Below are 14,567 nucleotides of genomic sequence, written 5' to 3' on the forward strand. Positions count from 1 at the left end.
AGCTTACTGTTGCTGAGATGATGCAGGTCCAAAAGATTATTTTTTTCCCCCCAATATTTTCAAGGAGGGATCGCTCAGCTTTGGGGGTTGCCCATTTCCATTTGAAGCCCCTAGGAACAGGCTAAAGACCTAGGAAAAGTTGTTATAGCTAAAACAGTGTATCAGGAGGGAGGGGAAACCAAGACAAACCTCTGCGTAAGGTTTCATAGTTAGGAAGAAGTCCCAGCAAAGAAGGAGGAAGCGGGTGGTTGGCAAATGCCACCGAGAGGACGAATAATCACCTCGGCACTGTAAAAGCATCGTGTTTCTCTGTGTTTCAGGTTGAGCTGGATGATCTCCGAGTCCCAGGCTGAACGCTAGCAAAGGGGATGAAATACAGCAGCAAGGTAAAGCTACTTGGGTGTGTGACCTCCCTACAGCTTTTCACGAAGGTGGTTGCTGAACATCCAGAAGTGGGCCGGAGGACCACACACCACGCTGTGCAGTGGGATTTTACAGCTCGAGCAGAGCTTTGCTGTTGCAGCACCCCATGTGTTTTACCCGCACTGTGATACGACTTTTGGCAAGCTGCTTCTAGTTGATCTGTGCCTAAACTCTTCCTTTAGATCTTGTATGATTGTCTCCGAGCAGGTCCCACTGGAGAGAGGGTTTTCCACCTGGCAGATACCTGCCTGTTGTAGAAGAAACCTCCATCAGGGAGTTCACACAGAAAGCACGCATCCAACTAATGGCAGAAAGCAATTGCACCCAAGCGATTTGAATGAATTCAGCTTAACGGGGTTCACAGAGGGCCCAGTGACTCAGGTCACCCTCTTTCTGGTGTTTTTGCTCACCTATCTTGTCACCATCCTGGGGAACCTTGGGACGATTGCGTTAATCAGGGCCAGCCCTCAGCTTCACTCCCCCATGTATTATTTCTTGGGTAACCTGGCTTTTGTAGACCTCTGTTCTTCCACCGTCATCACCCCCGAGATGCCGGTTGACTTTACGTCAGAGAAGAAGGGCACTGCTTATGCTGGGTGCGTGGCTCAGGTGGTCATTTCTGATCTTTTTGGGATGACCAAATGCTTCCTGCTGGCTATGATAGCGTATGACCATTACATGGCCATTTGCCATCCCCTGGTGTATCCGCTTGTCCTGTCCCCAAAATGCTGTTTCCAGCTGGTGACTGGGTCATATCTCGTGGGGTTGACAAATGGCATGGGACAGACTATTGGCACGACCAATTTATCCTTCTGCAGCTCCAGCGTCATCGACCTGTTCTTCTGTGACTTTTCCCCTCTGATAAAATTCTCAAGCTCCGACACCACCCTCAGACACATATTAAGAACTTCAGCATCTTGGGTCGGTGTGGCCAGCAGCCTGGTTGTCCTGGTCTCCCATGTGGCCATCATCTCTGCCACCCTGAGCAACAGTTCAGCGGAGGGCAAGCACAAAGTCCTCTCCACCTGCGCCTCCCACCTCACCACTGTGAGGATCTTCTGCGGGACATCGCTTTTTATGTGCTTAAAGCCCAGCTCAGACAGCTCGAGAGAAGAAGATAAACGGGCTGCGGTGCTCTACACTGTGGTGACTCCCATGCTGAACCCCTTGATCTACAGCCTGAGGAATACGGAGGTGAAGGAGGCTTTGAGGAGACTCACAAATATCAAATGATCTTGAATGTTGTAAATTTATGGCCAGATAGAATGGAGATGTGGGTGGTATTCTTGGGTTTTGATTAAATATCTGAGATAGATTGATAACATTTTTGGGGTCTTCTGCACTTTGAGTTAGAAGCTGCACTGGCTGATTCAATAACCTCAGCTGGTTCAGGATACTAATAATTTCACTAAGTTCCCCAAACATCGATAATTATATTTAGTAGTTAATTTAACCTAATGAAGACACAGGTAGAGAACTACAAGCATTGCGCTACTCCTCATTTAAAATTTTGCCCCGTCCCATTTATTCAATCCTGTGTATCAGGCCAAATTAAGCCGGAAGAATAAGGCAAAAATTTCTGCAATTGGTTGGACTCACAAGTACGAGCTGTGTCATGTGTTGCTCTCCCTTTTGCTTAGCAAATCAGAATAAACAGGGGGTGAATTCTACTGTTGCACTAAATGAAATTCCATTTCAGGGCAGTGTTGTAAAGTCATGAAAGGCCATAATAACCAGCCTCAGGATGCCAACACCTTCAGCAAGAAAAATGTAGATGACAGCACGTAACTGGTATGCTACGCAGGAAATATTTTTTCTTTTTCATACTCAAACCTCATTCAATGATTAACAGCACCATACACCTCATTTCTTTTTAGACAGCTAAAATTTTAAGTTAAGTACGGTATTCGGGTGACCTCTACTGTGGATGAAGGCACTCTGAAAGCATTTTAAGATGCAGTAGTGATGAATCTCCCCAAAGGCAGATACTGTCAAGCAGCCCCTATCCACTGCTCCACACCTTTGCCTTCCATCTCCCTGTTGACAGAGATAAAAGCCATGATCTCCACGGTACCCCGACCAGAAGAGATCACAGGAGCTATGGTCTCGCTCAGCAGCCTCCTCCTTCAGACTCAATATTTTGCAGCCCACGCCAGCCTGCACCGATGCCATTGCCTGCCCTGACGGCTCTCCTGCCGCCTTCCTGCAGAGATAGCTGCCGGGTGGTGCACAGACGTTGCACCCATGAAAAAAGAAGCAAAAAACCCTCCAATTTGTGTATTACCTCAGCCCGTGCAGGCTGCAGCCTCTGTCAGGACCATGGCGAAATCTGGAGCGGCGGCTTAGCCCCAGCGCTATCCTCGAGACATGCAATAACTTGGGTTGGAGGGAGAAGCTGCTCAGTTGGGTTAAATCAAGTCAGGATCAAAGCGGTTTGCTGGTTTATTAACGACACACAACTAACAGGCACCCAGGGTCAACCAGCTGAATCCTTCTTTGTTCCCAAAGTTTCCTGATAATTCCCTGGTTATTATTTAATCCAGCCAACGGTCGGCTGCCTGTCTGGCACTGCCAGCCTGGGGCAAACACCGTCCCAGGCTGTTTGTGCTCCTGTTCCTCTCCTATCAGCTGTGCTGCCGTGAGGGTCTGTGCTGGCCCCCCCACGGCAGGGACCCCGGGAGGTCTCCGGTACGGCCACCCACACCAACCAGGGCCGAGTCAGACCCCGTTGTCCCGCTGAGCCTTGGGGACCACCCAGGGCAGAGGTTTCACGCCCTCCCTGGCCCCTGTTTCAGCGTTTGACCACCCTTATAGAGGTTTCCCCCCAACCCCCTCTTTGTTTCTAACTGGAATTTCCCACGTTGCAAATTCACGACAGAAAGTCTCAGATTTATCCTTATTGCAATATGGAGCACGTGGAGCACTTGCTGGTGCGTGGTCGTAAGCGAGCAAGGTTCATCTCGCGTCTCTCCAGGCGTGTTCATCAGGACCTACTCCTGAATCGGGACCTCCGTGTACAATTCCCGCTGTTCTCCCACACTTCTGCTCCTCTGCGACCGTCACCCTCAGGATGCTGTTTAATTTAGGTGCGGGGAAGATTGCTACCTTTTTCTTTAAACAAAAGACTCAAGATTATTTTTAATCTTTTATTTACAGTCCCGGAGCATCTCTTCTTGCAGCAGTGACCTACAGCCGTTATTTGGCAATATGTAAAATACAACAATACTCAATGACTTTGTCTCCAGCTGGTCATGCTTCACCATCACCCGGTGTTTAAATGGGAACACAAACTCTTAGTGTCTTAAAAACACAAGTTTGTGGCTACAGCACTGCTGCTCTGCTCGTTGTGGCTTCCCGCCGGAGCTGCCACTCTCAAAACCGAAAGCATTTTGCTCGTTGTGCAAGCAGTGCTTGCTGCGTTTGGGGAAACCAGCGGTTAGCTGTGCCTAACGGCCCTCGCTGACTTCTGTGGGGTTAGGATCTGACTGTGAGAGTGGTGCAAAACACCCCGCGTGGCTCCAGGAGGGGAGTTACAGAGGGGAGAAGGAGCATCCAGCATTGCAACCCCCTTTCCTGGCAGGTCATGATGAACGGGCAATGACGGGGCTGGCATCTTGCATCTCATTTTGCACTCACGCTGATTAGCCGCCGACTGCCTCGGAGCTCCTCTCCTCTGAAAGGGCGGGAGCTGCCACAGCTACATCCTCGGAAAGGTGTTTTAGCTTGTCTCTGCGTCACGTTAAATGCTCCAGGACTCTAGATGCGAGTGAGTTTCCAACTGGAATTCATTTTACTTGAGAAAGCAGAAATAAGGCAATCAAAACAGTGGTTTAACACCGCAGTTATTATGTGTTTGGGGTCCTGTCTCTGGCTCCCCTGCAGAAAGCACACGCTACATCTCGGAGTTCAGTTGGAGCCAGCCAGGCTTGTGCTTTTAGGCGGCGCTGCCTTAACTCTAGTTAAATCTGTTTTAAACAGAGCGCTGAGCAAATACTGCTATCGCAGGGGTAGGAGCCACCTCCCCTTGTTTAAATACTTAGTGATTAGAGTTGGGAATCACCTCAAATGTCTTTAGGGGAAGGACTTCTCTCCTTAACTTTAAATAAACACCATGTCACCTCTACACGTTGACTGGGTACCTGGGCCCCCTTTATGACCAGGGAAGATTTGGTCAAGTCCATCAGTGGGGTCCGGCGTGGCTCACTGCAAGGCAGACACCTACGTTTTATCAGCCGAAGAGATCAATAAACTCTGCTGATTGTATTGGCCAGAGTCGCGTTAGCTATAACGAGACCTTAGCTCACAAATCGGTAATGACAGACACTCAGATTTGGGTCTTAATATGAGCTGAATCTAAAAGAGGGTGAAATGAATCCCACTCTGGAGGTTTCCCCTAGCTGGTGGGTAGAAAAGGCACAGAAACAGAGAAATGCATTTTTTTTCCTTCGATTAAAACGGAGCTGAAGACTTTGGCTTACAAATGTGCGCTGGGGGTGACTCCTCTCCATCGCGTGCCATCCAGATACGTGGGAAGGACCATGAGCACAACCCTTTTCTCTCCAGGCTAGCTGGAAACCAAGCTACCTTCAGTTTCCCTTAGTACAGAAACGAAAGGGAGAGTCTTGGTTTGGCCTTACTCCCTTTAAAATCGATGGCCAAGGTATCTCTCATTTTCAAAAGAGAATTGGGAGATATTATAACGGCTCATTTTAGACACAGTTACTGCCCTGGAGCAAAAAACCCTCCTGAGGTCCTAGCGGAAGGAGCAAGGAGACCCTATCCCAACACCGGTGGGTTCCTCTCCGTGTCTGCCTTTACCACCATTCATGGCTCGGAAAGACATTTTGAAGCCAAGAAAGAGAAATTTGCATTTTCCACATCTCTTGAGAAAGAGGGAAAGCGAAAAGGGGAAGGTTGGGTTGAGCAAGGGCAGAGGGACACATGGGGCAGGACTAAACTCAGCTGGCTTTAGACACCTGCAGTGTCAGCACGTGCACCTAAGGCAGACACCCCAGAGAAAGGGATGCTTCTGTGTGCGATAAAACGTGGATATTTGAGACGGGACGGGTGATGTTTTACACTATACAGACTCGCAGTGGTATTGAGAATGGCTGGTTCGGATGCTGTTAGATGTAATGTGTGTGTTTGAGACGTCTACGCCCGGTTACATAAACACCACCCAAGGCGAAGAAGGAAATTAATGAGGACGAGGAGATGGCCGTCCAACGTGTGAGATGTTAGCGACGGGAAACAGCAGTCGCCTCCTTCCCCCTGCCCAAGGCGGGTGTAGACGACTGCAGCTGGATCTCCTGAACCCCTTTAAAGGTGTTAGAGCAATTTAGCATAACCCTGTCTGCAATCAACTCCTCTTTTCTACAAGGGACAAGTCACACTATCGGTTTCCCTTCCTGCTTTCACAAGCACCAAACATCCATCCTGGGGATATTTTAATTTTGAAGCACGCGATGCAAAATGGCTTTTCAAAGGCAGCTTTTTTTGTCCAAAATGGGCAGATCGGAACCACACAAACTTCAAAAAGGGAAAATACTGAGTCCTGCCCATGGGGAAAAATTGCCCCAGGCACCAGGACAGGCTGGAGAGCAGCTTGGCAGAGAAGAACGTGGAGGTTGTGGTGGTCACCAAGTTGAAGATGAGCCATCAATACGTCCTTGCAGCAAAGACACCCACCAGCACCCCGAGAAGAGCGTTGGCAGCGGGTCAAGAGACTTTCTGCAATGAATCTCTGACCTACAGCCTGAGGAATGTGGAAGTAAAAGCTGCTTCGAGAAGGGCGATAGGAGAAGAGGAATCATCCTGACGAAACGGTCATCTCGCTGCTGCGAGAAAACGGACAGCAAGGCTGATGGAAAGGGGGAAGTGAGACGGGAAGAAATAGTAATGCTCATTTCTCAAACAGGCAATACACATATTTTAAGGTCATCTCTAGTGGATAACACGAGAAGCAGTCATCTCTTTTTTTAAAAAAAAACTTGAGTAAGAACAGAGGAAGAAAAATACACCAGGTAAAATTATAGTGATACTGAACACCAAGGTGTGTGACCGGCAGATGGGCAGCAGGAAAAAGAAAAAAAAAAAAAGAAGAAAAAAATGTACTGATTGACATTCACACACCTAATCGCAAATGTCTAGAAGAGAGCTACCTAAGTCTGAGTTCACTGTCCTGACACATGCAGGGGTGATGCTTCCTACCCTTGGAGACAGGCTTTCGGAGAGCTGCAGCCCTGCGAATGCTGCTTATAGGACCTGCTCTGAGACTCTACCTCCCGGGAAGCAATGGCGCAAAACCGGATTCAGGCGTGAATGGAAAATGGCAAGTTATCTCGAAAAAAGAAAACGACAGCACAATGGCAAATTGACACCTGCATTTCAGTACGCTTTTTCTTTAGTATATCCACGTCTGCTCTATGGAAATACATAGTACAAAAGAAAATTAATCTAACTGATCATTGCAAATTTAAAGCGATAATTTCCTTAAATTAATCCATTACTTAGAGTTATCATTTTTTTTCTCCCATGTTCCTGGAGAAGAAAAAAATCTTTCAAATTTGAGCCTTCAAAAAAAAAAAAAGCATTGCCTTGTGTTCCGCTCCTCATTACAAAGCTGTGTACGCAAGTCGAATTGCTCAGGCCCTGCAGGCATCATTTCTGATGTGCCTTGGGGATCCCATCCCTAAAACCTCGGAGAGAAACCTCTGTGTTTATCCCCGGCTCTCTGGGGAAGGCTTGCTCTGTTTCCAGGCGCCCAGAGACCGTTTGGTAATTTGTCCTGTGGGCGTGGGGTAAAACTTAAATCTTCCAGCCGCGTTGGAGGCTGCCGTAGGGAAACCTTCGGGGTGTCGGAAAGACCGATGGAGCTTGTGTTTTAACTTCAGCTCAAGGACCAGTGAGGCTCTTTCTGAGAACGACTCAAGATACCATGAACCGGAGGGAGGGTGAAATTTTGAGAGGTTCCGAGACCATTTTTTGCTGGATGGGGAAAGGCTTCCTTAACCGGCGTGTCCACCCCCTGCAGAAGCAGGAACCCTGCCATGAAGCAGTACTGAAGTTATTAAGGTCCCTCCTGAAGGAAAAAACGCATACTCCAGTACATCTGAACCCTAATTCCTAGCTCAAATTTTGGATAAAAATTCCTGATATTAGCAGACCCGAGAGGCGCAAGGAAGATGACGTGCAAGTATAATTCAGATTAGAAGGGGGTGTTTTTCTCTTGAAGCTACACAGCCATGAAATCGCAATCAGGTATGCTAGTCTCGTTTTAATTGACCCAAACATATCACTACAGAGTCAGAAAATCACTCCAACGTGGTCTGTAATCTATTTAATGCAATATTAATTAATGTGGCAAATTAAGGCACAATACTATCGTATTTACTTCCCCCTAAAGAAGAACACCCCCCCTCAACAACAGGAAAGAAATCCTCCCAAACGTGCCCACATATTGGAAAGAATTTGGATGTTCCTGAGAAGACACCATTTGCAAGATCTTTTGCAAGAACAATTCTTTCCATAATGGGCCAGCCAGAGCTTTAAGATTTAAGCTTTAAGATTTTTTCCATATTATGATCCATTGGCTATTATTTTGTCAATATATTGTTTTTCAGTATATTATTTTGGATCTTCAACCTGCCCAATGAGGATAGCTATCGTATTTTTTCTCGAAATAAGTGGGTGTGTTCATCCAGGAAACACCAAATCCCGCGTTAGCCTCAGGCACTACATATTCCTGCAAGCTGGGAGAAATTATTTCACCTCTTCCCTGCGTTTCTTTGTCTCCTCTGTGCTGGCACCAGGAGAATGGCTGGGGGAAGCCACTCCAGCGTGACCGAGTTTGTCCTCTTGGGCTTCACTGACCTGCAGGAGCTGCTCTTCGTGATTTTTTTACTCATCTACATCACCACGCTGGTGGGGAGCCTGGGGGTGATCGTCCTCATCAGGACCAACTCTCAGCTTCACGTGCCCATGTGCTTCTTCCTCAGGCACCTCTCTTTCCTGCACATCTGCTATTCTTCATCCATCACGCTGAAGCTCCTGTCGGGTCTCCTTGCAGAGAGAAATGTCATTTCTTTCAACGGCTGCATCACACAGTTGTTCTTCTTTGCAGTATTCGGCACCACGGAAGCCATCCTTCTCACCCTCATGGTGTACGATCGCGACGTGGCCATCCGTGAGCCTCTGCGCTACTTGGCTGCCATGTCCCATGGGGTCCGTGTGCAGCTGGTGGTGGGCTCCTATGCTGCCGGGAGCCTGAACGCCCTCGTGTGCACCAGCGCTCTCCTCCGACTCTCTTTCTGTGGCCCAAACCTTGTCAATAATTTCTACTGTGAAATCCCACCACTTCCGCTACTCTCGTGGTCCAACGCTCAGCTCAACGAGATGGTGATGGCCGCGTGCGTTGGCTTCATCATAACAACCTCAGTCTTGGCCATCGTTGTCTCCTATGCCTGCATCCTGCTCACCATCTGGAGCATCTGCTCTGCGGAGGGCAGGCACCAAGCCTTCTCCACCTGCACCTCCCACCTCATGGCTGTTGCCCTCTTCTACGGCTCTGCGGCTTTCTTGTATTTCCATCCCTTTTCCAGACGCGCCGAAGATCAAGGGAAAACAGCCTCCGTCTTCTACACCATGGTGACCCCCATGCTCAACCCTTTCATCTACAGCCTGAGGAACAAGGAGGTGAGGAGCACCCTCAGAAGAGCTACGAACGAGCTCCTCTCCTGCAAGTGTTCCCACAGGTTCCGCTCTAACCAAGCCAAAGCAGATATCACCTGCCACAGTGGAGTCAGCAGAAGAAATCAGGCCGACACCTGACAGAAGAAGGGCACCGTACATTTCTACACATCTGGTGAGATGTACATGCTTTACCTCGTGCTGAACACCGCAGAGTTCGAATTACGGATTAATTCCATGTTGGGGTCCCTTGAAAAATAAATTACCGGTAATTACAATGTCTGAAAGAAGGAAAGAATGCAGGAAAGACAGACAATCCTAAAAACACGTACATCGTCAGTGAAACTTTTGGAGTAAATGAATTTATAAGCAGTGCTAGAACATGCACAGTTGATACCTTTTACCAAAGAGGATTTACTCAACGTTACAACAATATTAAATTCTGTGGCCTGAAAGGGGTGGCTCAGAGCAGAAGGGGACAAGCTAAATAAAAACTACGTTTTGGAGAGGGACAATGTCTTTCGTAACTTTGTTTTCAAATTTTCTGAGTAGCTGCCTAAGGTTTTGCTTTAGTACAATTTATTTTCTCTGGTTTGTCCAAGGATAGTCTTTATGGGGAATAGCACATCCCCATGCTTCATACATATTGCACGCAGGCCACCTGTGCTGGGCTTCTTGCTTTCCTGGATGGGTCTTCCCCATGGAAAGCTACCAGCCTGGAGCCACCATGCTGACATGCTCCTTTGTCTAGGAGCAGGGTGGAGTTTTATCCCCTGTGACAAGGAGTCACTCAGCTTGGCCAGGAACAGCCTTTCAAGACATTGTCTGAGCAGTCTTGGCTTTTCCCGGGAAGTCATCTGATGTTGACAACACAGAAAGCCTCCATGCTTCTGGCCATGTGTTGTATTCAGACGTGTCTGACGCATTTGATGGTTCCAAGACTCTCAACGTTGGCCAAAACTCCCCCCCCAGCTCCTCTCCTACTTACGTCTCTCCATCCAGGCAAAGTTTATTTTCCACCCCAGCTGCAGCTTATTAATAATTTCTGCTTCCAGGTTTCAGGGGTTGAGTCATCTCGGTCCAGGAGTCATCCTATCTAACTGTAGGCTTTCACGTCTGAATTAGTCACCATCAGTTCCCCTTATGGAGACAGCTGTGCATTTGGGGGCTTTGATTCATCTGGTCTATTTTAAACACCCACATCAGGGTGAGATGACTTTTTCTGGAAAAAATGCATGGTTTTCTCCGCTTGCTGCTTGGCAGCGAAGGGTGACGGGCTGACACGGCTGCGTGGCAAATGTGGATTTTTGTACAGAGCAGTCACACTCAGGGCATAGTCTGAAGAGTTAATCTAAGCATAAATTAACTAAATTTAAATAAATTAACTAATTAATAAATTAATTAAATTAAGCATATCCTATTCCAGAAGGGGAACGCTTCAGCTCACCATGCTGGTGTTTTGGAGTCCTTCAAAAACCCCACTCAAAAGCGAGAAGGTGAAACTAGCCTTTAACCACGGATTTATAATTCAGCTGAGCACGGGTGCTCAGCATCCACAACACGCTTTCCGGAAAGAACAGAAAAGCAAAATGGATGAAGGTATTGTCAGAGCTATGCTTTCGCTTTGACATAAAGACCACTGATACCAGATATTAAACCTGAAGAAAGGTTTATATTTCCCGTGGATGGGTAGGAAATAATTCCCTAGATCTGGTTACAGATACTAGCACCATTTTGTTCCTTCAAGAGCAATTAAAGAGAAACTTTTCTCCTTAAACCCGGCTGTGACTCTCGCAGATGCCTGGATCCAACTCTCTGGCTTTTTAAACAACAGGATAGCCCAGATAATGTTAAAACAAATTGCAGCGGAAGAGTTCCTGAATAGTTTTCCCTTCCTCCCCAATAGCATTTGCAACACTTCTCCATATCCTGAGCTATCTCCTAATCCTTGAATCTCTCTTTCTTACACCAATTCTTTTTAATTCTCTGTGATTCCAAGAGATAAATTATATATTCCAAGAGATAAATTTTTATATATATATAAAATTCTTTATATACATATAAAAAAGTGGGAAAACCCACCCAAGCTTACATTTCGCTTGCTGAAACTAATTGTGTTTATTTGTCAGTGCACGTCTCCTCCTTGAGGAGCTGTTTCCAAAGTCTTCCATTCCCAAGAGGAATCTCCTGCATGACACACCCGGGAGGGCAGCAGCAAAACCCTTGGTCTTTTAATGAGAGAGTCCCATAAACAGCGGCTTTTCTTGGTCAAGTATTGATGCCCTTCGTGACTGGCAAATCATCCTTGCTTTTAACACCAACGCTGGGAGAAATTGGGGCTTATTTCTCCCATAAAATTTTGGTCTAGGAGAGAACCAGTCTCTGATAAACCAAAAAGGGCCCCGCGACGTGCGCAGACGGGTGACTTTTAGCCTAAATAACGCCACAAAGAGTTGACCTGTTGCAAGGGGAGGACTTTAGGCAGGAGCCTGTTTTCGCACAAAATAGTCACCCAAGGTCAGGATATCTCATGCGAAACCCAGGCATTTATAAGTTGCTTTTCCAAATTTAAGGCAGCCCCTAGCTCAGGCTGTGAGTAAAGCCAACCGAGACCCATAGGCGCCGCCAGAGGTCAGCAGCCCCTCAATCTCAGCTGATTATTTTAATCAAGATTACTGGGATTCATAATTATTGTCCAGCGGCTGGAGAGGGCAGCAGCTTGGACAAGCTGCTGAAGTGGCTCTGCAAAACATCGGTGGTCTGAGGCGTGTTATCACGCCGGCAAAAAAACCCTTGCTGTCCTCGAGTTCTGCTTTGTCTCAGACCTTCTACACGAAGCAGATGGGAGGACTGGCGGTACACGGTCTACTGTTTGCCGTGCTGTGAAGATCACGGCATCGAAGCACTGCCTGGGTTATCTGGCAAACTTCAAATTGTTTGAGAGGGGTGTGAAAGTTTCTGCAACTGATTTAATGCTGGAGCGAAATATAAAAATTTGTTGGATTCAAGGGAGCCTCACGTACAAGTCAAGGTAGGACACGTGTGTTGAACTTCCCTCGCGCAGAAGGGTCCTTTCCAATGGTATAATTTGGTGTCTTGTTTAACAGTTCAAAAACCCTCAGTGAGCACTTTCTGTGACTATTCCTAACTTCTGCTTTAAGAAGACATGAGCTTAATTTTATCTCTTTTTTTAAAAAAAAAAACAACCCTGCATTATCAGCATCTTCCACCCCCGAGTTCATAACGGCACCGTAGCGTTGTTGGGGTTTCCACCGGAACCAACCTTTTGCAGTTCTTTCCACTGTCTTAATTCAAAGGCATCACAAGAATGATATGGATATCACCATATTTAAAGGGGGGTTAATATTTACACTAAATCTCCTGTTTCAAACTTAATTTCAGAGTTTCATAGGAAGGAAGGGAAGAAATTAGAGTTTTATTTTAACTTGTTCTGACTCTCCTAAAGGAAATTATTTAAAAAATGTCTTGATCTCTCACTAGTGCTTTCTCTCTTTCGATCTTCTGAAACGAGGGTTGGTTGTTGTTGTTGTTTTGGTTTGTTTTTTTTTAAATGCAGGCTGATTTCTAACGTCAGAGTAAATTGCTGTGGTAGAATAAGCTTTCCGATTTGCAAAGTGACTTTATCAAACCAAATCAGTAGTGACTAGACCAGAATAAAACCATTAGAAATAAATTCAATCATGCACTTTGTTTACTTTAACATGTATTTTGAGACAAACACTGAATATGTTGTTCAACAGTTCCTGCCTCTGAAATTTGTATTTCCCGATAAAAATAAAGGCATCTTTAACATTTGTTTGTGAGGAAAACAGGAATATGCTGACTCTGTGTTTCTCTGCATCTCTGCTTTCCCACAGCAACTGTGTTACGATGATGGTCAAAAGAAATCACACCCCCAGTGCTGAATTTGTTCTCTCGGGGTTCTCAGGGCAGGGGGATGGCCAGGCTGTCCTCTTCATGGTCTTCTTGGTGATCTACGTGATGACTCTGCTGGGGAATCTGGGGATGCTCATGTTAATCAGGCTGGATGCCCAGCTTCACACCCCCATGACTTCTTCCTGAGCAGCCTGTCCTTCCTAGACATCCGCTATTCCTCCTCAATCACCCCCAGACTGCTCTCGGATCTCCTAGCAGAAAGGAAGGTCATTCCTCACTCTGCGTGCCTCGCACAATTTTATTTCTATGCTGTCTTTGCCACCGCCAAGTGCTACCTCTTGGCTGTGATGGCGTACGACCGCTACATGGCCTTCTGCAGCCCACTGCTCTATGCCATCTCCACGTCCAACAGAGTTTGTGCGCTGCTGGTAGCTGGCTCGTACCTCGCTGGGATCGTGAATGCCACTATCCACACGGGGTTTGCACTTTGGCTGTCCTTCTGTGGTCCCAACATCATCAACCACTTTTACTGTGAGGGACCCCCGCTTTACGCCATCTCTTGCACGGACCCCACCGTCAATGAGATTATGATGTTCATTGTGGTTGGCTTCAACCTGTTTGTCACCAACCTGACCACCCTCATCTCTTACACCTACCTCCTGGCCACCATCCTGAGGATGCGCTCGGCCGCGGGCAAACAAAGCCTTCTCCACGTGCGCGTCCCGCCTGACTGCTGTGACCCTCTTCTACGGATCTGCTGCGTCCATGTACTCATGACCCAGCTCCAGGCACTCCCAGGACCTCGACAAAGTGGCGTCTCTGTTTTACAGTGTGGTGACCCCCACGCTGAACCCCCTCATCTACAGCCTGAGGAGCAAGGAGGTGAAGAATGTGCTGGGGAGAGTGATGGAGAGGAAACGTTCATCTGAAAAATAGTTTTCCCTGGTGCGTCAGAGGAATTGAGAGGTCTTCTCAGAAATGTTTGCACTTTCTATTTCTGTACTGCTATGGTATAAAAGAAGCAGTGCTCTCCTGTGAGCTACCGGGGACAAATGCATTGGGAAACCTTTGCCTTGTTCCTAAATTCTGGGTCATTAACTCCTCTTGGATTAGGCCGTTCACTGACCTGTCTCAGGGATGCGTTAGCTACTTTTATTTGTGGTTACAGCCTGATATTATTTTAATTTCAGGAATTTAAGCCCTTCTGACCCTTTGTAGTTTGAGAATGCATTACCGCTGTTGTCTTGAGCAACGACAACAAATACCACCTATTGCTTTCAGCATGACAATGATGACCAGAGCTCTCTTCGTATCAAATAATGGGCACACTTCTGGTGAACACCAGACTCGGGTAATTTAGTGCTCCCAGTACTAGCAATAGACACTGGGCTTCATAACAACAATTCACTGCAACAAGGCTCGTCAGGCCTTTTCTGCAACTTATTTTAGCTCAACTGTAGCTGTATTTTCAAATTTATTTGAGAAACTTCTGCAGTGCCTGCAACTTGCTCAAGGACCGGAGAGCTGTCATCTGGCATCTCCTATGAGTAATGGTAAAA

General features: G+C 47.0%; 3 protein-coding genes across 3 annotated transcripts; all 3 read left to right on the top strand.

Annotated features, from left to right (window-relative positions):
• The first annotated feature begins 441 nt into the window (after positions 1–441).
• On the top strand, positions 442–1,656 carry LOC143163056 (olfactory receptor 5F1-like). The gene is given in 3 exon segments (XM_076343705.1): positions 442–452; positions 631–754; positions 757–1,656. Coding segments are annotated over 2 exon segments (927 nt in total). The 5' UTR covers positions 442–452; positions 631–727.
• A 6,582-nt stretch (positions 1,657–8,238) lies between these two features.
• On the top strand, positions 8,239–9,252 carry LOC143162907 (olfactory receptor 5J3-like). Its single transcript, XM_076343478.1, has one exon. The coding sequence runs from the start codon at positions 8,239–8,241 to the stop codon at positions 9,250–9,252; it is 1,014 nt and encodes a 337-aa protein (XP_076199593.1).
• Positions 9,253–12,948: 3,696 nt separating this feature from the next.
• Positions 12,949–13,944, top strand: LOC143163047 (olfactory receptor 5AR1-like). The gene is given in 3 exon segments (XM_076343692.1): positions 12,949–13,180; positions 13,183–13,705; positions 13,707–13,944. Coding segments are annotated over 3 exon segments (993 nt in total).
• The last annotated feature ends 623 nt before the right edge of the window (positions 13,945–14,567 follow it).

Source organism: Aptenodytes patagonicus, chromosome 7 (genome assembly GCF_965638725.1).
Source record: "Aptenodytes patagonicus chromosome 7, bAptPat1.pri.cur, whole genome shotgun sequence".
Taxonomy (NCBI): domain Eukaryota; kingdom Metazoa; phylum Chordata; class Aves; order Sphenisciformes; family Spheniscidae; genus Aptenodytes; species Aptenodytes patagonicus.

What these genes read in the sequence shown, in the direction of transcription:
- LOC143162907 (XM_076343478.1), top strand. Translation starts at nt 8,239, where the DNA reads ATGGCTGGGGGAAGCCACTCCAGCGTGACCGAGTTTGTCCTCTTGGGC.